Source organism: Theropithecus gelada, chromosome X, assembly GCF_003255815.1.
Source record: "Theropithecus gelada isolate Dixy chromosome X, Tgel_1.0, whole genome shotgun sequence".
NCBI classification, from domain to species: domain Eukaryota; kingdom Metazoa; phylum Chordata; class Mammalia; order Primates; family Cercopithecidae; genus Theropithecus; species Theropithecus gelada.
The window spans coordinates 122,243,548-122,270,296 of NC_037689.1; the positions used below are offsets into that span (position 1 = coordinate 122,243,548).

General features: G+C 35.0%; 1 protein-coding gene across 3 annotated transcripts in view; it reads right to left on the minus strand.

Moving 5' to 3' along the window:
- The window catches only part of TENM1 (teneurin transmembrane protein 1), a 605,674-nt gene that overhangs the window by 323,881 nt on the left and 255,044 nt on the right, over positions 1 to 26,749 (minus strand). For all 3 annotated transcript variants that reach the window (XM_025372420.1, XM_025372421.1, XM_025372419.1), the window contains exon 5: positions 14,166 to 14,404. In XM_025372420.1, the coding sequence (XP_025228205.1) occupies positions 14,166 to 14,404 (239 nt within the window). The remainder of the gene's footprint in view (positions 1 to 14,165; positions 14,405 to 26,749) is intronic.

The following is a 26,749-nucleotide window of genomic DNA, read 5'->3' on the forward strand; positions in this document are numbered from 1 at the left end:
ACAAAGAAGAGAAAAAGAAAATAGAGAAAAAGGCAAAAGATATGAGCACACAGGTAACAAAAAAGATCCTTAAAAATATGAAAAGATAGTCAATCTTACTTTTTCTTAAGAGAGAAACAAAAGAAAACTACACTAAGATATCATTTCTAACCTGTCAAACTGATGATTCAAAAGCTTGCAGCACAGTTTGATGGCAACATCCATGGAGACATAAACACGTTCATACATTGCTAGTGGCTATACAAAATGCCTCAATCATTATCAAAAATATTCATGAAAAGTTGCCACTTATAGTTTTTTAAAACTTGCCTCTGCTTCAATAGTTATTTCTCCTCATTTCTTACTTTGTATATATTTCCCCCTTTTCTCTTGATTTCAGATTATTTGTGTTGTGCCTACTTGTTAATTTTTAACACTATTTTATTTATCTTTCTATTATTTTTGTTTCTTACTCCATTAATTTCTGCTGTATTTTTCTTATTTCCTTTCTTGTGTTTTCTTTTAGTTTATTTTATTGATTTTTCAGATTTGTTTTGTTTCATTTTATTGATGCGAATTTTCATCTTATACAAGGTTTAATAGTATTTTAACATGTGGTGTGTTCATTATAATTTTTTCTTAGATATTTAAAAATTTTATGTTTTATTTCCCCTTATACACAAGAATTGTTTAAAATTTAAAAAAAATACAGATGGAAGGGCTTTTCTGGTATTTAAGTAATCTTATTAATTTGTACTTTCATTTCACCATAATCTGGTAATGATGTTTGTATTGTTTCTGACTTATGAAACTCACTGAGTTGTTACCTAATATTTGCTCAAATTTTGTGAATGTTTTATGAAACCTTGATAAGAAGGTATATTCTCTAATATCAGGGTGTTAAGTTCAATACATAGCCATACGATCTATCTTGACCAAATATTCTTCCTTATGAGTGGGAGCTAAACATTGAGTACACATGTTCACAAAGAAGGGAGAAAGAGACATCGGGACCTACTTGAGGGTGGAGAGTGGAGGAAGATGAGGATTGAAAAACTACTTATCAGGTACTATGCTTATTACCTGGGTGACAAAATAATCTGTATATCAAACCCCCTTGACACACAATTTACTTGTAGAACAAACCTGCACGTGTACCCCTGAAACTAAAAGTTAAAATATTATTAAGAATTACTATTATAATACATAAAAAAGGATCTATCTTATTGATTTTGCTTTTTTAGGTCTTCTTCTATATATTTACTATGTTTTGTCCACCTAACATGTCTTGAACTGAAAGTGGTGGGTCAAAATTTCCTAATCTAGTAGGGCTTATGAGTATAGTATTCTCTGAGTTCTTTCATGTTTAACGTATTTTTCTATATCCTTAATAATTAAAGAATAACTGGTTTGAATAAAATCCTTGGCTCATACTCGAGTTATTTGAAAATTCTGGCCGGGCATGGTGGCTCATGCCTCTAATCCTAAGACTTTGGGAGTCCGAGGCAGGTGGATCACATGAGGTCGGGAGTTCGAGACCAGCCTTACCAACATGGAGAAGCCCTGTCTCTACTAAAAATACAAAAAATTAGCTGGGCGTGGTGATGCATGCCTGTATTCCCAGTTACTCAGGAGGCTGAGGTTGCAGTAAGCCAAGATCGTGCCATTCCACTCCAGCTTGGGCAACAAGACCGAAACTCCATCTCAAAAAAAAAAAAAAAAAAAAAAAAAAAAAAAAATGCTGCTCTACTGTTACCTTGCTTTGTCTGTTGTCAAGATGTCTAATGCTAATCTGATTTTCTTTCTTTCACAAATGATTCCTCCCACTACAAGGTCTAGGGATGATTATAAATAAGAATTTAAGTTTAATATTTTTAGTAGCACATGACTTGGAGTTGATAGTTTTGAGTCAGTTTTTGAAGGTACTTGGAGGTAATTCCAAGGTATTAAAGGTTGTGCCCTTCAATACTTACAGTCAGGCCTATTATTTCCGGAAAATTTTCTTTGATTATAGTTTTAAATATTAGTTCTATTTCATTGTTTTGTTTTTCTTCTTTGGGAACCATTAATATAATTATATGTAGTTTGTATTTCTTTGACTATCTTCTACAATAATTATTTTCTCTGATTTTTTCTTACACTTCTTTCTTTATTTCAAATTCATTCCCTTTGCTATTAAAGTGCCTTTCATCATTGCATCTTTTTTATTTTAATATCTTTTCTCCCTTTGTCATCAGTCAGTACAGTATTCATTTTCATGATGGGTTTATCTTTTTCTTCAATTTATTTCCTGAGTTTAGTCAACTCTCATTTTGTACATTTCTGTTCTGAGTTTTAAACTTTACCATTTGAGCCTTTTTTATATCTTCAAATGTTTGTTTAAGGCTTCTTTATTAGGACCGAGATGTTTTATTGCTGTTTTTTTCTGCTTTGGGGTTGGCTATTAGAAGTTATTTTTTAATCAAGTGAAATGATTAATTCTTATTTTCTAGTTCCTTCTTACAGAGCTTTGTGTAGGTGTTGTCTCCCTTTTATGTTCATTCTGAAATATTTTAGTTTCCTGGACCAGTAATAGGAGTTGTATGTAAATAGGAATCAGGAGTTTGGTGACTTATTAGATTACTATAATTATTAGTTCTTATTAAAGTGTAGCTTTTAAAAATCAATAATGCCTTTTGGGTAGGGGGTTTGGTAGATCGCTTAATTTTGTGATTCACTTTTATTTTTGCCGTATCCTGAAATTATATCTCTTGCTTTCTTCTTTCTCTTCACCACCAAACCTCCAAGGGACATCTCTTCCAAGTTAATGACCCCATGTCCTCCGAGGTTGTGCCTTCCCAAGGCTACCAACTTTACTTCTGTGAACTTTAAAGCACATTCCTTTTAATTTTCAGTAGCCATTGCTCTCATATACCAGGTCTGAGATTGTTCAGACAATTTCTTAACGGGAGTAATTCTTCTTTTTAATGGGAGTAATTTGATCAATTCTGCCATAGCTGGTCCCTAGCTCTCGTATCTTCTTTTCCATTCAGCCTCTATCTGACTCTCAGTCCTGGCGTGGGCTGCAGATATAACTCTGTGTAATTTGGGTGCTTATTTCTCTACCTATGTGTAATTTGAAGTTTGTGGAATTATCTGTCTCCTATTTATGTTATTGAGTGGGTTACAGGAGGTTTTACTTCCTTCTCTTGTGCATTTGAATTTCTTTTTGAATAAGGGAATGGAGAGATTTGGATTTAAAAGGCCAATGTTACCCTATGGGAACTCAGAACTCACTGTTAATATTTATTTTTACATTTATGTAATACATATGCAGGCACACATACCTGAACATTGTGTACCCAGTATCTATAACACATTCATTTGAAACAAGTCTCTAATAATGGGTATGAAATATAATTTTACTGTGTGCTGTTCTTTATGTTCAGTTCCATGCATCTATGAGAGAATCATCCATGGTTAGGGCCATGATTTGTAACTGTGGATAAATCCAGATGTACTAACAGAGTGACTGTGTGGTATTATTAGGCATGTTTTCCTGCCCTTCACATAATTTCTCCACCTAGATTTTTAAGGCTTGGAAATTCATAGTGAGTATCTCACTTCTTTGGCTTAAAGTAGTGATGGCAAATATATTTCAACTTCTGAGTTGACTCTAATTGCAGAACTTAGACTTTTTTAGAATTAAGACTTTGTCTCCTGATAAAGCGCAAATTACCTAACAGAGATGTAATACACTTATCTTTTTTATAGCCATTTACACCTCAGTGTGAATTATCTTATTACGTGGCTTCAGGCTTAAATATCTACATAGAAGGAAGGCAGATAATATAAAAGAGTGAAGCGAGTAGGATGGGTATTTGATGGACTGGAGCATTCATGGTCCTATTTAGCCCCAGTTAACGGTTCTCATACTATTTTTGCGACACTAAAGACTGAAATAATACTTGACATATAGTAGGTACTCAATAAATGCATGGGGAAATGGGAGAATGCAGGGCCAGGGATGCCAGATCTATTTTTAAAGAGAAACAAGAAATTTTATGTAAAACCTCTTGACATAAGATTCAATTCTGAATTCAGGTTTTGTTAGGGAGTAGAAGACAGGACTAAGTTCCTGATTTGGGGAGGGAAATACAAAGGGAGATTGAGACTATGGGCTTTGGTAATGAAACAGAACAGAACTGAACCGACAGATTGAAATAGTAACTGAGCCCATGACCTCAGCCTCATTAGCGAGAATGCTACTGAGACAGTCAGTGAGTAATCCAAATATTTTTATTTCTTTCCTACCTACTCAAATCACAAGACATATGCACTGTAATTGCCTATAAAAATAGAACTATATTCTTTAATTTGCTATGCATGCTAACAATGAATTATGCTTCTTTTAGGTCAAAATATGTCCCTACCCCTGGACTCCATAGTCTTCATTTTGTCATTTTTTGAAAGTTTATTTAACCGTGATTGCCCATTGAACCTCTTATTTTTAAAATTTAGTGTTTTTTTTTCCCCTTCTAGTTAGTGGGTTCTACATTTAATAGTTCATTCATTCAAATGACTAGATTGTTGCCTATCAGCAAAAAGATTTACATGATGGCTAACCCAAGTTACATAATGGCAGAATTTGTTCAGAGAAACCAAACTAAAAACATACAGAGGCAGGAAGAGAAACCAAAGATACTAATGGTTTGTTTGGGTTTTGTACAGTCTTAGAACAGGCTGTGTTTTAGGCTTGACAAAGAAAGGATCTATTTGTACCATCTGGCTTTCAAATACTCCCACAGTCTCCTATGTTGGTAAATCTTAAGTAGTGCTATCTCTACAACATCCTATGAGATAATATTGAAGCAGGTGCTATTATAGCCTGGAGTAGCATTGAATATTTCCAGTCCTTTACCTTTTCCCACTGGTATAAGAACTTTCACCTCCAAAAAGCCAAATAGTTCAATTAGGTTCAAAAGTCATCTGACTCTTCAACTACTTATGGACTGATTGAGGCTAGATTTACCACCACAATCAGACATTTAAAAAAGAAAACCTTCTTGACTCTCTGCTAGGTGGTACAAAAACCAGTGAACTATTTGTTAGCTTCAGAGGATTAGGGTTCAATAGGTTTCTATGTCTGGAGGTAGCACATGATCTTTAACAAAACCACTCCATTTCAAAAATTTCCACTTTCTTTCATAGTACAATATACTTGTCCCTAGTTTCTTGACAGCTGGTATCTCTCTCTCTCTCTCCCTTTCTCTCTCTCCTCTCTCTCTTATGCATTGTACAACTAGTATTAACTTAGCTGCTTTTTATGAGTAAAATCCAAAATCTTTTATCTGCTCTCTTTATTTAATGCTATTTTCATTTAACTCCAGAATTTTATTAGTTAATTCTGCAAAGTATTTGTGGATATGATATATATAAAATATTGCATTATTGTTATTTGCCATATTTAATATCTATGCTTAATTAAAATTAAAGTTCAAAATCAAAGGAAATGTAGATTCTTAAGTGAACAAAGGGCAAAACTGAATTAAGAATGTTGAATAATAGGCTATTTGATTTAATGAAACCTATGACTACCAAAGAGCGAAGTCTGCTTTGTCTGTGTAGCACAGAATGGTTGCAGTCAAAAATCACATTTCTATTCATTTTTGACCAGAGCCACAGCTAGTTGATCTGAGAGCTCAACTACTTCCTCTGGTATTCTATGTATATATGCTAGCCTACAGTTTTCCTGATCATTTGATCAGGAAAGCTCCTTTAATATGAACCAAATGAAATAGAAGCAAGAGTTCTTTTCAAAGTGCCAGATCATATGTCTTTTCTTCCTGTTAAGAATTTCCCATTGTCACATCCAACCCAATAATCAAACATTTGTGAGGCCCTTCCTTAGAAACTCTTGACATAACAATTATTCTAGAAGTTAACTATAACACGGTACATAAGGTCTACGTTAATTAGACTGGCAACGCTTTGATGAGACTTTGACCAGTAGAAAATTACAGTGGGCCATCTTGGATCCTCTTAATTTGTTCATTACTGACCCATAGAGAGGAGTAGTAGCCCCAAGGAAGGTGTTCCTGAGATGTTACACTGTAATCTGAAATTCCACGTGGGTCTTGCCTGTATGGAGGATCCGATATAAAGTAGTGCTATTATTTAAACGCTATCTGTACTTTGGTGTAATTTGTTAATGGGCTTATAAGTCTACCCAGGAAAGACTACCTTGTGGGATCATACCTAGACAAGAATCTAGCCTTCCATGAACAAATGATTCATCTGGAAGGAACTCCTCATCCCTATTCCTTAACTAGGTCCAAAATATATAGAAGAATCACATTTTTTCTGCTCTGAGTATGAAATCTAAAATTCCCATAGATCTAAATAGAAATCTAAAATTCCTCTCTGTCCATCTTTTCTTGGCTTTTCAGCTCGTTCACAGCATAACTCCCCTATAATATCATGAAGATCTCTAGACACTTGGGCCCATCTCTTGTTTCCCATGCCATCAGCTTCCTTGCTCTGTTATTCTTCCTTCCTAAATTTTATTCTTTGGCTGATCATTGCAAAAACTTTGTCATCAGCAACTATATGTCCTTATCCTTTTTGTCTTCTTGCTGAACTTGCCTTAGAAGCCTTCACCTTGATTCAAACAATAAATAATCCTTAATTACTCTTCTTGAAACACTATGTACTCAGCTTCTCTACCTCAGCACTTTACAAATGTTTTAGTCTTAGTACTTCTTTATTGCCCTTAAAAATCACTGAAGATGCCAAAGAGCTTTTGGTGACATGAGTTATATCTATATTAGAAATTAAAATTGATAAATTTTTAAGTATTTATTAATTTATTGAATATATAGATACCATTTCATTTTAACATAAATGACACATTTTGTAATAAATAATTATACAGTATTTTGCAAAACCCAAAAAATTAGTGAGAAGAGTGGCATTGTTTTACATTTTTGAAGATCTCTTTCATGTTTGGCTTAATGAAAAACAGGTGGACTCTCATAGCTACTTTTGCATGCAAATTCTTGTGATTTCACATGTCATGTGGTCCCTGAAAAACTGCACTATACACTCCTGAGAGAATTACAGTAAAAGAGATAAATAACACTTTTATGGTATTATGAAAATAGTTTTACTTCATAGATGTTTTGACAGGTCTTGAAATTCCTAGTGGTTGCTAGACCACACATTGAGAGCCACTATTTTATCTTCATCATTGAATGTTTTCTTCCAATCTTTCTAGTTGTTTCTTCATAGTCTTCCTAACAGATTCCTTTTCCCTGGGCTTCTTGAATACCGGTATTTCCCAGAGTCCCAGTCTTCATGCTACTATTTCCTTCCTACTCCCATGATTTTGGTGTCCTCAAAGATAGTTACCTCCAAAGTTTCAGCACCAAATATTTGATAATGTTCTAGGTGTCTCTACGTGTATGTCCATTTTCACCCTTAAGCCTCTTCCTTCCATTTGCTATCTATCTTGACTAATAGCATCACCATCTACCCAGTTCCTAAGCCAGATAACACCATTCTCTCTCCTGATACATCTTATTAGTCACTAAGTCAAGTGAGTTTTATCATTTAAATATTTCTCCATTCCATCTCCTCCTTCTCCATTCCCAGAAGTTTATGCTCTCACTATCACTCATCTGTATTACTGTTATAGTCTTCTAATTTATCTCTGTGTTTTCAATTTTACAAACCCATCATCCTGCCTGCCAAACCCAACTGCAATACTGCCATTAGCGTGATTTTTCTAAATGTAAATCTGAGCAAATAATTGTCTTGCCCTAATGAAAAACCACAAAAACTCTCCATTTGTTCTTGGAATAAATTTCAAGGTCCTTACCATGGCTTAAAACGCCTTCCATAATCAGCTCCTGCTTACCATCTTCATTTCCTGCCACCTTTCTGTATCTTTCCTTTTTTGCTTCCCCAGGTATTGCAATATATCTGTATTTATTAAAACATATTATGCTTTTTAACCCCTCTGTGAAGCAAATATTGCTGAACCCTAAATGGATAAGCCCCTACCCTGTAAGATGCCACCTGTTAGTGTTGACTATGATAAATCAGATATTTTGTTGGTGATCTGGCCCTCCCCACTCTGGTTGTTCTATATAAAAATTTAGTCATATTTCTGAAGTTTAAAATGGGTTAACCTGCCATCTGTTTAAAAGCCATTGCTCTAATTTAGTGTATTCTTATTCACTTCAGAGTAAGTATAGCTTAACGACTTATGCAATGTGGGTCTAAAATATTCACATATCTATGTATGTACTATATATACAATTTGGGTGGAGAGAAACTGAGTTAAATAGGAGCTAAATTTCTTCTTTATGAAATATAATTCAAATTATTTACTGTGAAGTCATAGATTTCTTGAGAAATTTTTTTTGTCTGAGTTTGCATGATTGATTCTTCCTGTTCTAAAATGTCTTAAGCATGCAAAACTCCAAAATGACTAACCTCCTGTCCAGTTCCCCTTTATTATGCCTTCCAGTAGATCTTTATGTATTTCACAGAGTCTCATTTTAATTTTCCTAGCCGGGTTAAGAAAGTGCTGTATGAGAAGTACTTAGTAGAGTGACTGCCTCTCCTTGAGACAATAATCTCTTGATGCAATACATATATTTAGTATCTACTACTCGTTCACCCAATAAATTATTTCTCTTACTCAATGTCTTAAATACACAACATTCTGGAGTTCTAAGAAAAAAAAATAAGTATGGTATTTGCCTTTCACCAAGATGCCCTTAGTCTGAGCAGCAGGACCTAACTCTGATTCTAGAAATTAGTTGTATTTGACATAGATTCATCATGTCATTTTAGTATGTTTAATTTGGATTGGATTTATACTTTTATTTATGGCAGACAAGAGTGCCACTTAACATGGTGGGATAAAACTTATGGAATATATTATACCGAAAGGTGATGTAAGAAGAGTCTACAAATCTTTTTTAAAGAAAGGTTCTGATAAATGCATGGATAGCAGATTTATAATTAGACTGAAGTTATACCACCATTTTCCAGATCCCTGCTTAGAGACATTGCTAGAAGGTTGGTAGATTCGTGAATAGGAGGAAAAGTCAATGCTAATACAAAAACCGTCAGTATTATCATGATTGGGTCTATAAGAGTGAATTGGAAGAAGTAATAAGTATTAAGCATGACACCAAAAGGATTGATAATGGTCTATAGGATAATGTGAAATGCTTTTTAGCATTTTATGCTGAGTCATTTCTTGAATGTTATAAGCTGTAATGCATTTTAATGAAAATGTGTTTCAACCTAGATATAGTCTTCAGATAAAAATACAAAACCATCTGAAGGGTCAAAACATCATAGAAGAGGGATATTAGTAAAATAAAGGCAAAGTGACAGCTATTTCAGACCAGGTAGAACGAAACAACAAACTCATTAGAGGATTCTTGTGAGACAGACATTCATGCTCTGAAAAATTGTTTTAGATGACTTTGGAAAGAAGGGAAACAAAAGCAGTTCATGTTAGGATGAATTATATCCTCATTATGCTTACCTCAGCTCAAACTAAATAATCTTCATAATAATTCTATTTCACTAATAATTATCATTAATCTTTATTCAGCTATGCTAAGCAATGTCCTGAGTGTTTTACAAGCTTCAACTCATTTAATTATAAAGACAATCCTTGAAGAAAGTATTATCAACATTCCCATTTTATAGATGAGGAAACGTAGGCACAGAAACATTAATGAAGTTGCTAGTACTATAAGTGAAAGAGTTGGGCTTTGGTAAGCATATTTATCTACATTTAGCAAATACTGTGTGAGGGGACATTTTATATTTAGATTTAATGGGGCAAAACTCCATTTCTATCCTCTCTGTTAAAAAAATCTAAGTTCTTGAATTTTCCAAAGTCAGAACATGCCACATTCCACTTTATTTCTTCCCTGTATAGTGAGGTATTTGCACTTTCTTTTTGAGACGGACAAAATGAACACAAACCACTCCTTTCATTCTATCATTTTCAGCACTCTTTTACTCCACTGTAGTAAACCCCCAAAATAGGGCAATTTGGGCCAGTGCAAAGAAGCAAAAAAAGCACTTGAATCTGTGCTATTGAATTTTGCTGTAGAGAGCTATGTGAAGTAGGCCCTTTGCCCTCTTGAATAGTTTCATCTCTAACCTTTGGATCAGAGAACTGGGTACAAAACTCTATCTCTTCTAGTTCTATATTGTTAATATCCATTGTGGTCAGCTTTCTACATGTAGGCTATATAGTATGTCATGACAAAATTTATGGACTGAAATTATTTCATCTGCACAGTTGGAATACTACCTGAATCCCCTGAAGGTGGTATGGATTGCTACTAATCTCATGGCAAAGGAAAAGGATCATCCATATCATTAACTAATGATAATGGGTATGAGAGCCAGAAACCCCTACTCTTCAGCTCATTCAATGCAACAGCGCACTTGACCCCAGGCATACTGTATTCATGTGAGTTTCTATGCATGTGAGATTCTGTAGCCTCTTATACAATCTGCGCTGACTGTGAAGAAACTTGATCAAAACATCAAAGTTTGCCAGAGAAGCTGTGTTTGTGCCCTTCACAACCATTGATGAAGTATCTTAACCTCACCTTCTCTTGATACCTTGCATATGGTCATCTGTCTTCCTGACTACTACTTCATATGGCTTATTTGTAAATTCAAGCAAATGTGCTTCTGACTGGCACTGATACATCACTGATGCCAAAATATCAGAGAGGATGAAGCATAAGGACATATTTTTTGATTCAGATGGAAAATATTACAGATTTATGAGGAAGTGATGACAATAGCTATTCCATGGTATCTGTATATAGTCAGTATGTTTCCATGCCTCTCTTCACCAACTTTTTTGAATTCAAAACTTATTCAAAGAAATAATTTTTTTCCCTGATCCAAAAGGTATACTGGGTAGGTGTGGGGATAAGACTGGTTGGCTGAACAACCCAGCTCTGGCTTTTCACGTGCTGGATTTCCACTGCTTTCCAATGACCACTTACAGAGCTATAATGCACAGAATGACTATTGATGTCCCATTGATATCGATGCGATTTCCCCTAGTGGATTAAGGGCAGCACAGCATACAGCCATTAGTATCTAAAGGTTATGTATAATGGATAATAGAGGAAAATGAAATAGCAGAAAGGAATTTGCACGGGAAACAGAAGCAGCAAGTAGTTTCAGTGAAAGATTTTACTTGGGTTATACAGCAACTGCAAATAGGGATCGAAAAACAATGATGACTTACAGACTCAGCAATAGTCAAGAATGAAATGGTTTCATATTTTGAAATATAATACTTTTTTATTTCAACCACAGAAACCCATTTAAAAATCATCTTGTATATTATAGCTCTTATGTGCCATCTTTCACCTGAATGCCTATTTATGAATTTTTACTCTATCCTTCTGAGGTGGTCACCAATATGGCACAGATGGGATAAATCAAGAGAGATTTTTACTGACTTATCCAGTCACATACTGTCTAGTTCATGACAGAACCAGGAACAAAGTTCCAGTGTTTGCCATAAACATCTTCTCATATTGTACCCATTCAAGTTACTGTGCCAGCATTTAGCCTGACATTTCTGCATCTAAAAAATCTCCCAGTAAAAGATTTCAACAAATATTCCTTACCAATCAACCAATCTTAGTGGTACTCACCATGGGAATAGATGACTTGGTATATGTAATTGAATTTGTAATTTAATAAGAAAAAGTATCTGGTGGATTTATTCAGTAGACTGAGAAGTAAACAAGTTATAAAGTTTACTTCAGTGCTAGAAGAGCAGCAAGGTCTAGCACTCAAGAGTCAGTCTGCTCTGGCTTGAAGCTCAGCATCCTTGTTTCTCTGCAAGGCACCCTTTAATCTCAAAAGTGGCCTCTTAACACTCTATGTGGCCTCTTAACTTTGTTATGCCTCAGTTTCTCCATTTATAAAATACATATGTATTGATAGCTATCCTTAAGGATTGTTGTGAGAATTAAATGAGCTAATACAAGTAAAGAGCTTAGCATAATTCATTTTTTTCAACAAACTTTTACTGAAAGGTCTTATATGTACCAGGTACTATTCTTGGTGCTGAGATATAGCCACTAACAAAATTGTTAATTCTGGAAACTAGTGAATTTTAATCGTGAATAATAATTATTATGGTAACAATGGTAATAGTAATGATAATATTTAACATTTATAGGCTACTTACTATATTTCAGGCACTACTCCATGTGCTTTACTTATATTAACTCATTTAATTCTTATAACAATCCTATGCTATAGGTACAATTTTAAGCCTATTTTACAGATGAGGAAATGGAGACCTGAAAAGGTTGCCCAAGGAAACATGCCTAATAAGTGGCAGAGGTCTGTAAAATCCGTGTTAATAACTATTGAACTATACTATCTTGTTTCCATGCCAAGTTGATAGGCCATTGTTTATTCTATTAAAAAAGACAGTCCTTGAAATAACTGAAATGTTCCATTTTTACTGATGAAATGAATAAATATATAACTAAGTTAAACAAGTTTCAGAATATATAATAAAAATTTGATATGGGAGTGGTCATAATAATAAATTTAAATAGAAAATTAGTATTAAACATGGTAGAAACCTAAATAAAGGGATTGCTATTACTTGAACTTTTTTATACCAAGGGTTAGGGCTTGTATCTAAAACATTACCTCTCAATATAGTAAAAGTTAATAGAAAATAACCCATAAAAAAAGTTTAAGTATAATTGAGTGAGACCATTTTAAAGGGACTCTAATGTATTTAAACTTTTTATATTATTCCTTATTTTGAATGATATATTAAAATCATGTTTAAGTTGTAGGACTTTCTCATCCTTTGCCTCCATCCCTTCAGCAGTATTTCTCATTAAGGGTCACTACAAACCAAATAAACACATATGTTGGGTTATCCTGAAATGTCTGAGATAAAAGGCACAGTTTTGATATTATAGGATAATATCGTCCATGTTAAATAGAAGCATTGTTCAAATATATTCAGCTTATGTGATGAAAATATAAAAGAGAGAATCATGAACATCAGCACAGGCTATAATCCTATACTTTTTACAACATCAGTGACCTCCCTACAAAATATAGCCATTTATTTGCTTACCATCCACTGGTCTATGATGTCTACACAATCTCATTATGTGAACTTTTAGATTATTCTCATTTTAGATAAATAGGAATCAACAAAATGTACTTTATTACTTATAAGAAAGTCTAAGTCTCTTTTTATCTTCCACTCAGAATCATATTCATTGTGTCTTAGTGGGTAGATATGCTTCAATTAGGTAACTGGGGTAAACCTGAAAATAATTTACTAGGAATATACCTGGATAGAATTTGTTTTCTACAATGATGTTCTATTCATTCTAGGAATAGTGCTGCCACAAAATGTACACATTTCTTAAGTCAGCTTACATTTTAGACTGCAGAACCACTCAAGAAAGTAAATTAATATTCAGTCACAATAAAATGCCATCCAGAAAAATCAATACAATTTGCTACCAAATGAGGGTGACTTTAATCAGGGTGTCTCAAGAACAACAACATTTTTCCTAAAAGTGGAAAGAGCACCTTATAACTGCTCTCTGCTTTACTTTTCAAGACATAGTAATCACACAATTTTGCAGTCATTTACCTAGTGAAATAAGAACACATTTTTTGGTCACAGTGTAAAAATCTGAATCTTGGGAAGAAATTATGTACTGAATTTTCTGATAGCTTCCAAATAACTGGGGCTTTAATGAAATTGCTACCTGAAAATTCTGTAGCAGTATTATTGTTTAACTATAATTTAAGGAGCTATTGTAGATTGGTACTTATGACTTCTAATGGGAAAACCATAACAACCTTTTAATTGTAGGGAAAATGGTTAACTACAGTAATTGCAATCAATAAGACTGTGTTAGTAGTATAAATATTTCTTCTCAAAGAGCATTCCTTACTCTTCTCAGCAGTATTTAAGGTTAGGAAGAAAAAAAAAGAAGAAGAAAATCAATTTGTTATAATACTAAGCCTAGGTCCAAATTTGTACATTCCAGAATAGAGAGAAAAACCCCCCATTCCCACCACAAGCAAAACAAGACTTTGATTAAGAAGAAAACTGAGGCATGACAAAAAGGACTTACCAATCACATAGGCTAGTAACAAGGCCAAAGTCACTGTGATTGCAGTGGCGCTCAATGCTGTGCACTTCCAGTTGCAGCACCTGTAAGGTTTGTTAAAGGTAAAGGCAGGTCGGGAAAAGGTGCTTCGAGGAAGAGGCCTGGGAGGGGGCGAGTACACGGTATTGGATGTCAGAGGGTAGTTCTGACTGGCTGCACTGAAGATCGCAGAGGAACCAGATCCATGTTTGAACAGGAAATGCCTGTGAAAGGGAAACACAAGTTTGAGCTATAAAAACCAAAGCCAGTTGCTACAAGTTACAAAAACACAAACTCCATTAATTTCAAACAATCATGCTATAGCTGAACTCAAGGGAACTGGATGGGGCTCAGCAACATTTTCATATACCTAAGAGGTAATTTTAAATTGCCCTTGTTATTCTCTTTCTTTTCTTTGTCTTTTTTGTTTTGTTTTGTTTTTAAATCTAGACCTTTAAGAAACAGGCCTTGTGTTCCCCAATTTGCTGGCTAGTGAGTGCTAACATTCCACATTTGGTGTTACACACTACACCCTTCCCTTTCATTAAATATGATCATCAAGAGTTGATTCAAAACCAGAGATGTATCATTAGGCATTTTGATCATTAGTATGGCCTAGACACCAGTGTTTGAGATTATCCTCACTACTAAACTTTAGAGACTAGCTTCACAGTCATATTTTCATTCAACATCTTATAAAAATTATCAAATATACAGCCAAGTTGAAAGAATTTTATAATAAACAACCATATACTCACTAACTAGATTCCACAGATAGCATTTGACTGAACTCACTTTGTCACATACTTATTCATTTCTCCATTCTTCTCTCCATCTGTCAGTTTTTAGTTTTGTTTTGTTTTTGTTTTTGTTTGTTTGGTTGGTTTTGTTTTGAGATGGAATCTTGCTCCGTCACCAGGATGGAGTGCAGTGGCATGATCTCAGCTCACTGCAACCTCTGCCTCCCAGGTTCAAGCTATTCTCCTGCCTCAGCCTCCCGAGTAGCTGGGACTACAGTGCATGCCACCATGCCCAGCTACTTTTTGTATTTTTAGTAGAGATGGGGTTTCACCATGTTGGCCAGGATGGTCTCGATCTCTTGACCTAGTGATCTGCCCGCTTAGCCTCCCAAAGTGCCAGGATTACAGGCGTGAGCCGCTGCACCTGGCCAGTTTTTAGTTTTTAAGCATTTTGAAATATGTTGCATACATCAGTATACTTCCCTTCATATATTTTAACTCACATTAGCTAGTTTGATATTTTTACAAATTTTAATGTAAAATTTATGCACAGTAAAATGTGCAGTTTTATGTGCACATTTGCTGAGATTTGATAAATGCTGTCACCTATGTAACCCAAACCCCTATCAAGATGTATAACATTCCCATCAAGCCAAGAAGTTCTCTTCTGTCCTTTCTAGGTAAATCCCTATTTCTATCCCCAGAGAAACCACTATTCTGCATTTTTTTCCCACCAGACATTTGTTTTGCCTCTTGTAGAACTTCATGCAAACAGAGTCATGCTACTGTCATGTTTGAATTACTAAAGAAAGATCGTTGAGTATTCATGACTTTTGTAATATGGGCATTTTGTAAACAGTAGTAATGTATTCACATGGAAGGAGTTGCCAAAAACAAACAAATAAATAAATAAAATTGCATATACTTCTTTTATACTTGTACAACAAATAAATAAAAGTACTTTTATAGTTGCTGAGTGCCAAGTGTTGTTCTGAACACTCATTAGTATCTCATTTGCTCTTTACTCATATGATATAGTGTATAATATTATCCTCATTGTGCCTTTACAGAAATGGAGACCAAAACAGGTTAAACAACTTGCCCAAATTCACCTAGCAAGTGAAGGACAGAGCTAGAATCAGAATCTACGTCACTGGGGTTCCAATGTCCTTAATCTTTTTCTTTTTTTCTTTTTTTGAGACGAAGCCTTGCTCTGTCACCCAGGCTGTAGTGCAGTGACGCAATCTCACTGCACTCCAGCCTGTAACTTCCAGATATCACTGCACTCCAGCCTGTAACTCCAGCTCACTGTAACTTCCACCTCCCAGGTTCAAGTGATTCTCCTGTATCAGCCTTCCAAGTAGCTGAGACCACAGGCACCTGCCGCCCTGCCTGGCTAATTTTTTGTATTTTAGTAGAGACGGGGTTTCACCATGTTGCCCAGGCTGGTCTTGAACTCCTAAGCTCAGGCAATCTGCCTGCCTCAGCCTCCTAAAGTGCTAGGATTATAGGCATGAGCCACTGTGCCCGGCCAATCATTTTTCATAAACTTTTTTCTTTTCTTTTTTTATCTTTAATTGACATATATAACAATTGTACATATTTAAGGGGGTACATATGAGACAAGAATAATATAGGGTGGCTTCAGGAGAATAAAAAAATTCCAGGCAGCAGTTTCACATGATTAGAGGCTATGGGCTATTAAGACCCTGAAAAACAGGATTTGGACCAAGCTGGCTAAGACTGACTGGACCCAACATGGTGCGGGATTTGACCTAGGTTTCACCTCGGACTTCATTATATCCTCATTAACATACTAAATCACACAACCCACCAGCACCATGACAGTTCCAGAAATACCCATGTTTGGTGTAAAAATGGGTGGCACCACAGTTCCGATAAATCTTCACCTTTTTACAGGAATTTTCATGAATATTCTACCCCTTGAATAAACAAACCCAAAAAGGTAGCAGCCCCAAACCCCTTTGTGGGTGATTCTCTCTTGAGTACACTTATACTCCCTTTTCTTGAGTACACTTATACTCCCTTTTCTTGAGTGTGTACTCCTCCCTTTGCAATAAATGTCCATACTTTCACTATTTTCCAATTTGTCCTTGAGTTCTTTCTTGCAACAGTGTCAAGAGCCTGGACACCAGCTGTGGTCAAGATCCCACCAGCATTTGGGGACTTCCCCCAGCCTACCAGCATCACATAGTGTTGTTTCAATACATATACACGTAGAGGGAGCAGATCAGGATAATTAACATATTCATCATCTTGACCAAAGTCTTTAATCTTAAGCAGTCCACCGTACTACCTGAGGCAGTAAAATACACTGCTAAATAAAACACATTCGAGTGCTACATTTTAATGTACAACAAAAAATTTCACTAAGCATAAAGCCAATATCACCTTGTACACGTAACGTATGCAGAAATGCATAAATTACTAACATCATTTTAAGACTGACTTCTAGCTTCCATATTTAAAGAACAAAAGCATATGTATTTAAAGGGATAAAAAAACAACCCTACATGAATGTTAATGGAAAATACCCACAATAGAGAATTTTGCTTCAGTATCGTGAGGTTAAAATTTTTTTAAAGGACTGGGTTGCTGAGGGGAGTACAGATTCACAGGTCTTTCTGGAGGACAATTTGGGATTATGTATCAAATGACTTTTAAAATGCCTATTCTTTGATGCAATAATTATGGCTATAGAAATTTTTCCTTAGGAAATGATGTATATGACAATGCATATAAGAAGCCATTCATTGCAGTGTTATTTATAATAGCAAAAAATAAATATTTAAATCCCCAGTAATTGCTATTTCATTAAGTAAATTATTTTATAAACAAATAATATAATACTATACAACCATTACAAATTGTGTGGCAAATGACTGTCTATTCACTGGGAGAAGTGTTTACAGATATTACCAAGCAAAAAAAGGAAGGCTTCAAAAGAGTATGGGCAACATTATTCAATTTTTAAAGGAAAAAAAGTACAAATGTTCACAGGAAAATAATAATTTGTGTTACCTTTGTATGGTAGGGGTATTTTCTGAACTTTTCTGCCTTGAGCTTGTATTGATTTTGTAACTAAGATAAAAAAAAGATTCATGAGTATTAGGGAGTCAAAAACACTTACAGGATAACACCAACCACAGGAATAGTTGGTTCCATTTAAGTCAACATGAGTGCCTAGAAGGGCTGGGCTCCAAGTTAGGTACTTTATCTCCATCATTTTGATCCTTATATGTTTGTGAAGTTGATACTATTATCCTAATCTTCTAGATGACTGAACTGAGACCCAAAGAGCTTTAGTAGGAGTAGAGTGGTGATAATAGTAATTATTATAATAATGTTAGTAAGAGATAACATTTGAGTGATTATTTTTGACAGGCATTGCTCTAAATACTTCACAAAGTATTATATTATTTAATCTTCACAACAACTTTATTACAGTCAATATCTCTATTTTACAGAAGAGATGATCAAAGCACAGAGAGGTTACATCACTTTTCCATGGCCCCACAGCTACTAATTGATTAAACTGAGTTTCAAACCCAGGCAGTCTGGCTGCAGAGCCACTGCTCTTAAACAATACACTATGGCATAGTGTATTGTTTGTGATGGGAATACAGGCCTGTTGAGGCCTAGAATATGTATGCTTTGTGTTGAATTTGGCATGAGGATGATGTTTAATTGAGCCACACTATTACGTTCCTTTTTTTGACTAATAACAAGAATGTGAGAATGATGGCTACAGAATCACAGAGTTGGAAGGGACCCTCAGAAATCATCTAGTAGCCCATCCCTCTCATTTTGACGTTAGGGAAACTGAGGCCAAGAGAATGAAACTTTCTTACTTAAAAATAACATAGCTAGCTAATGGCATGAATGAAACTGGAATCAGGGGCTTCCAAAATAGTGTATTTACATCGCCCCATGCTACTTGACAACCACAGTCTTCACTAGATTAGCATCAGGTTTTAATCATCTGGGTTAACTGACCTGGGCCCAACAAATACTATCTGTTCAAACTACATAATACACATCTATTCTTCTGTATGTCAAATGTTCTTCTAGTAAATTTTTTTTTTTTTAATTTATTTATTATTATTATACTTTAAGTTGTAGGGTACATGTGCATAACGTGCAGGTTTGTTACATATGTATACTTGTGCCATGTTGGTCTACTGCACCCATCAACTCGTCATTTACATCAGGTATAACTCCCAATGCAATCCCACCCCCCTCCCCCCTCCCCATGATAGGCCCCGGTGTGTGATGTTCCCCTTCCTGAGTCCAAGTGATCTCATTGTTCAGTTCCCACCTATGAGTGAGAACATGCGGTGTTTGGTTTTCTGTTCTTGTGATAGTTTGCTAAGAATGATGGTTTCCAGCTGCATCCATGTCCCTACAAAGGACGCAAACTCATCCTTTTTTATGGCTGCATAGTATTCCATGGTGTATATGTGCCACATTTTCTTAATCCAATCTGTCACTGATGGACATTTGGGTTGATTCCAAGTCTTTGCTATTGTGAATAGTGCTGCAATAAACATATGTGTGCATGTGTCTTTATAGCAGCATAATTTATAATCCTTTGGGTATATCCCCAGTAATGGGATGGCTGGGTCATATGGTACATCTAGTTCTAGATCCTTGAGGAATCGCCATACTGTTTTCCATAATGGTTGAACTAGTTTACAATCCCACCAACAGTGTAAAAGTGTTCCTATTTCTCCACATCCTCTCCAGCACCTGTTGTTTCCTGACTTTTGAATGATTGCCATTCTAACTGGTGTGAGATGGTATCTCATTGTGGTTTTGATTTGCATTTCTCTGATGGCCAGTGATGATGAGCATTTTTTCATATGTCTGTTGGCTGTATGAATGTCTTCTTTTGAGAAATGTCTGTTCATATCCTTTGCCCACTTTTTGATGGGGTTGTTTGTTTTTTTCTTGTAAATTTGTTTGAGTTCTTTGTAGGTTCTGGATATTAGCCCTTTGTCAGATGAGTAGATTGCAAAAATTTTCTCCCATTCTGTAGGTTGCCTGTTCACTCTGATGGTAGTTTCTTTTGCTGTGCAGAAGCTCTTTAGTTTAATGAGATCCCATTTGTCAATTTTAGCTTTTGCTGCCGTTGCTTTTGGTGTTTTAGACATGAAGTCTTTGCCCATGCCTATGTCCTGAATGGTACTACCTAGGTTTTCCTCTAGGATTTTTATGGTATTAGGTCTAACATTTAAGTCTCTAATCCATCTTGAATTAATTTTCGTATAAGGAGTAAGGAAAGGATCCAGTTTCAGCTTTCTACTTATGGCTAGCCAATTTTCCCAGCACCATTTATTAAATAGGGAATAAGCAACTTCAGCAAAGTCTCAGGATACAAAATTAATGTGCAAAAATCACAAGCATTCTTATACACCAATAACAGACAAACAGAGAGCCAAATCATGAATGAACTTCCATTCACAATTGCTTCAAAGAGAATAAAATACCTAGGAATCCAACTTACAAGGGATGTAAAGGACCTCTTCAAGGAGAACTACAAACCACTGCTCAGTGAAATAAAAGAGGACACAAACAAATGGAAGAACATACCATGCTCATGGATAGGAAGAATCAATATCGTGAAAATGGCCATACTGCCCAAGGTAATTTATAGATTCAATGCCATCCCCATCAAGCTACCAATGAGTTTCTTCACAGAATTGGAAAAAACTGCTTTAAAGTTCATATGGAACCAAAAAAGAGCCCGCATCTCCAAGACAATCCTAAGTCAAAAGAACAAAGCTGGAGGCATCACGCTACCTGACTTCAAACTATACTACAAGGCTACAGTAACCAAAACAGCATGGTACTGGTACCAAAACAGAGATATAGACCAATGGAACAGAACAGAGTCCTCAGAAATAATACCACACATCTACAGCCATCTGATCTTTGACAAATCTTCTAGTAAATTTTAAAGACTGTCTTAACTCTTTTGGATGAATGGGTAAGCATTACAAAGAAACTACCCTTTAGTTGATGAGAACCTAAAAAAGGCACCTAATTTATCCCCAGAATGAAGAAACAATATAAAAATAATAATAAGATTACGTATATTTTAATGAATAAGTGACTCTTAGTTGTACTCTTTTCATTTGATTGTACTGTTACTTTAAGGCTTTTAAATAAATAACCTCCTCCGCACCATAAAAAGATGAATTTCTTTTTTAATGTCTGCTTAACTCTCCCAGACTGTTTTATCCCCTTTGACCATTTCATTTACTAGTGAGCAAGAAGTATAGCACTATATAGGCAGCGTAGTGATATAACCTCCCTACCTCCCCACTCCTGCCCTGTGGTTACTTTGGAGGTGACAAAACGTCATATTACGGATTCGATATAGCAACACTCTGATGTGGTCCTATGGGATAAAGGAGAAACCCAGCAGGATGAGGCTCCTTAGTGTTTGGAGATAAAATCTTCAATCTTTTGCATATTTATGAAGGAGAATAATTGGATTTTTGAGACAATGTAAGTGTTCCAATATGTTGGATATTGATTTGGTTTGGTATAATATTAAGAGGTAGAAGGAAGGGAAAAAAAAGGCAGAGAATTGTTGGCTATTATGACGGCAATTACAAGCAATAATCAATATCCCTAAGCCCTGTAATTTCATACTGATGTACACCAAAGGATTTCCAAATGCAGTTTCATAAGTAAAATATTACAGCATAATGAATAAATTCAACAGTTGCAGCAGAACAACATTTAAACTAATTTTTATTTGAGTGGAATCCAAATCACGGTTCTCAGCGAGGGTAGATAATAAAATGAGTTCATGTACTAAGGTTCTTGTTTTCTTATTAACAAGCTCAGATTAAGATTCTATGCTGAAAGTTATCTATACTTTGTTGTGCACCATGAAAAAGAGCAATGCAAATGATGTGTTTTGTCATAGGCTTTGCAGTCTATTGTTGGAAAGTCAAACTAGTGCCTAAATGTGTTTTCATAGTCCCTGAAAGAAGCAGGAGCATAAAGACAAATGCTCAGTGCTAGATGTTAGCTATGTGCTCATAAAATCAGATCATCTGTCTAAGCACATTGCTTTTCCCTGGGGACCTGGGGATATACTAAAATGTTGCTATCAATTTCATACAATTGGATTTTTTTCCACAGAGCAAATGATAAAAATGCAGTTCAAGAGTTTATGTGTAAGTAGTACTCTTCTTTACATCTGTTTTAATATTCAAGTTCAAATTTAAAAAGGAAAGGCAAGATATTACCAAAAGGAAATGGGCATATAAAGAAATTGAAAAAAAAAAAACTTCGAGAATGATGAGACCCAGTGGTGGTAAATGGGAATATAATAAATGCCCCTGTACAGATTTTAAAATCATCTATAAAAAAGGGGAAAATGTGGTCTCTATTTTTAAACCCCTCATACTACATAATTCTGAGGGTATCTGCTAGCACTAAATAATGTGATGTAATGTGGCACTTAAAATTCTATAGGAAATAGACAGAAATCTACGACTTTCTAATACCAGATGTATAAATAACCAATGATTTTTTTCTTTTACATCTTGTAAACATTCTTATGAGACACATATCTAAACCTATATTCCCTTGGCTATAAGCATTTGACTCACTTTTGTACCCAGAAGAAGGAATTCAACTTGCTTCCGGTAAAAGCTGAGATTGGGTTTTTAAAAACAAGAAGACTACAAGTTAATAGGACCAAACCATATTTAGATAGCATAGTAGAATTTAGGTATTTATTTAAAAAAAAAAAACAAATTATAAAATGAATTTTTATTGTGATAAAAAGCATATGGCATAAAATTTAGCATGTTAATTTTCTTTTAGAGTATAGTTCAGTAATGTTAAGTATTATTGACATGGTTATACAATAGATCTCTGGAACTTTTACACCTTGGAAATCTGAAACACTATATCCCCATTAAACAATTATTCTTTCCATTCTCTTCCAAGCAACCACCATTCTGCTATTTGTTTCTATGATTTTGACTACTTTACATACTTCATATAAGGGGAATCATACAGTATTTGTGTTTTTGTGATTTACTTCACTTAACATAATGTTCTCTAAGTTCATCCATATTGTAGCATTTGACAGGATTTCCCTCATTTTTAAGGCCAAATAATACTCTTTTATATGTATGTATCATATTTTGTTTATCTATTCATCCACTGATGGACACTTAGGTTGCTTCCACCTGTTGGCTATTGTGAATAGTGCTTCTGTAAACATAGAAGGTGTACAAATATCTCTTTGAGATCTGCTTTCATTTCTTTTGGATAAATACCTAGAAGTAGGACTGCTGGATCATACAGTAGTTCTATTTTTACTTTTCGAAGGAACTTCCATACTGTTTTCCTTAGTGGTTTCTACTTTACAATGCCACCAACCATGTACAAGGGTTCCAATTTCTCCATTTCTTCACCAAAACTTGTAATTTTCTTCTTCTTCTTCTTTTAATAGTAATGATTCTAATGGGTGTGAGGTGATAGCTCATTGTGGTTTTGATTTGCATGTCTTTGATGAATAGGGATTTTGAACACCTTTTTTTTTTTTTTTTCCTGGAGACAGAGTTTTGTTCTGTCACCCAGACTGGAGTGCAGTGGTACGATCTCGGCTCACTGCAACCTCCGCCTCCCGGGTTCAAGTGATTCTCCTGCTTCAGACTCCTGAGTACCTGGGACTACAGGCACCCGCCACCATGCCAAGTTAATTTTTGTATTTTTAGTAGAGATGGGGTTTTACCATGTTGGCCAGGGTGGTCTTGAACTCCTGACCTCAAGTGATCTGCCCACCTCGGCCTCCCAAAGTGTTGGGATTACAGGCATGAGACACCACACCCACCCTTGAACATCTTTTCATATGCTTTTTGGCATTTGTATATCACCTTTGTATAAATGGCTATTCATACATATTTATTCTCATGCCTCCAAAAAACACAAGAAAATGCCATGCTGGGTCAGCTGCATTTTCTTCTCTAACAAGAATACTTAGTGCTGTTTTGTGGAAAAGAGTCATTACTGGCAAAGATATCAACCTCAGCATCTCTACTAACAACTATATAAAGGAGAATTTCATTTTATTTGTCCTGTAATTCTTTCTTCCAAATACTAAGCCACCTCAGTCCATATATTGCCTCTAAACCTCGGATGCCAAGTTTTGATAAAAAGTCTATGCTCCGTCCACATCATTCATAATTTTAAGAGTTTTTAAATGAATTTCTGGATACCTAAGCTTTAATTTTCCTAGGCTTAAGTCTTCGTTCTATAATATATTCTCAAATAGAAATACTCTCTAGATTGCTACTCTCGTGATTTTGCAAATTGGATAGTGAATAGGTAATGAGTGAGATTTCTTTCTTTTCTTTTTTTTTTTTTTTTTTTTGAGATGGAGTTTCACTCTTGTTGCCCAGGCTGGAGTGTAATGGCATGATCTCGGCTCACTGCAACCTCCGCCTCCCAGGTTCAAGCAATTCTCCTACCTCAGCCTCCCGAGTAGCTGGGATTACAGGCATGTGGCACCATGCCTGGCTAATTTTGTATTTGTGGTGGAGATGGGGTTTCTCCATGTTGGTCAGGCTGTTCTCGAACTCCCAACCTCAGGTGATCTGCCTGCCTCGGCCTCCCAAAGTGCTGGGATTACAGGTGTGAGTCACCATGCCTGGCCGGGAGATCCTTTTTAAACCTTTTGGTGGGTATCATCCCTTCTCCTCTTTTATTCAGAAGCAATATCTGCCCTATCTGGTCAACTGTCTCTGGATTGCATATTCCTTGAGGACAGGCAACAGTCTTAATTTCTAGGTACATTGTCTCTTACTTCGGAGGAACTCGATGAATACACATTGATTTGTATGATGCCTTTGCTTCTTCTAAAAGGGTCTTGAATCACTATGCATAAGAAACAAAGGTTGGGTAGTCTAAGGTAAGTGTTCTATTTGTGGGCAAATATTTCTTGGTTTGTTGAATGTAAAAACAACTATATGTGCTCATTTCATTTTCACATAATCTAAAATAAACAAATCAAAGAAATAGTTGATTCACATTTCATGTCTTCTTGTGAGATGTTTTGGTAATGAAAGAATTACTATTAATAAATATACCAATAATTTAAAGATAATTGCTGTCAATGACAATGGCAACATCATTGTCCATTTACTGAACATCTATTATGTGCCAGATACTCTGCTAAAGCACTTTATGTCCTTTTTCTCTCTCACTGAATCCTCACCATAATCCTATAAGGTAGATGATATTATCTGCATTTCATAGGTGAGGAGGCTGAGCATCAGATAATAGGATTAGATAAATGTTATCAGGTTACACAATTGGTAAAAGAGAGTTGGGAATCAACTTCAGTTTTGTTGATTGCTAGAATGTAAGCTACATGAAAGTAGAAATGCCTATCTTATTTATTACTGTATCTTCAGCACTTAAAATGGTGCATAATAAACAGCAGGCACTCAATAATATTTTAAAATCCATGCCTGAATAATAAAACCCATTTACTTAACAATTGCATACATTAGCCTACGATATCACTCATAATATTAATCATTAAGGTAATATGATCTTCTTAATTCACATGATCATCTGATATTTCTCTTCTCAAAGATGAATACATATAAACTTCATATTTCACTGAATATGTTCTTATGGAATTTGTTTTCAACTCTTAAAATTACAGCAATGATCAAATGATATCAGGAGGATACATACTTATCATCGTTGTGAAAGTGAGGTAATTGTCATGGCTCCCTGTTTCGAATGTGGGAGACATCAGAAAAGTTTCATGAAGTACTGTACTTGACTTTCCCATGTCAATTAATATAAACATAAATATAAATTAAATATAATTAAATATAAATTCAACATTCTATAACAGGATGTTTAGAGATAAATTGAAACTAGGAGTAAGGGCATAGATACATAAATGATATAGAAAGAATATACTATGTATTTTACAATGTTTGACCAAGTTGCTTTAGTTGATCTCAAAACTAATTAAAATAAATTATTAATGCTTCTCTTCATAATAATGCCCTTTCAAGTCACCCATTCATTCTCCTTCTCCAAGTTAGATCCATGTTCTGTTAACCCAACTTTAATTTAAAATTTGATATTAAAAAACTCTATATCAGTTGAAGGGTAAATATCAAATTAATATTTTCTATTAATGCAAATGTTCCTGTATTAAAAGGCTCAGGTCAATGTATAAAAATTATTTACTAAGATAAGTAAGCTTATTATATTTTCATTCTATATTTAATACTAATTTAGGTTTTGAGATAATGGTGTGGAAGCTATAATCCTTTCAAACTACAAAATAATGTGGAAAGCTATTGGTAGGTGAGGTTATCAATCCTCTTACAATTTTATACATTTTTCCTATGGAGGGATAATTGAATGCCACCCTATAGTTTTCAGTATTTCATTCCCTAACAGAGACTAATCAAAATGGGAACAAACAGGTGACCCAGGAAATATTTGTGACTATACATTTAAAAGTAAATCAGACTCTAAATTTCCTAGGACTTAAAAAAAAAAAAAAAAACCTTCATTTTGTAAAGAAACTCAATTACATTTACCTTTGCTGAAAGTCAGTTCCCAATTTTACTCAACAGAGAAACTGATGATTTTATAAAATTGATCTTCACCGGTTACTTGGATTATTATTGTTATTTTTTTCTTTATACAGGAGGGGGTAGTGGGCAGAGTATTATACACTTTTATTACCTCTTTTTTTCATCTCCTCCCTCCCTCCCTCCCTCCCTCCCTCCCTCCCTCCCT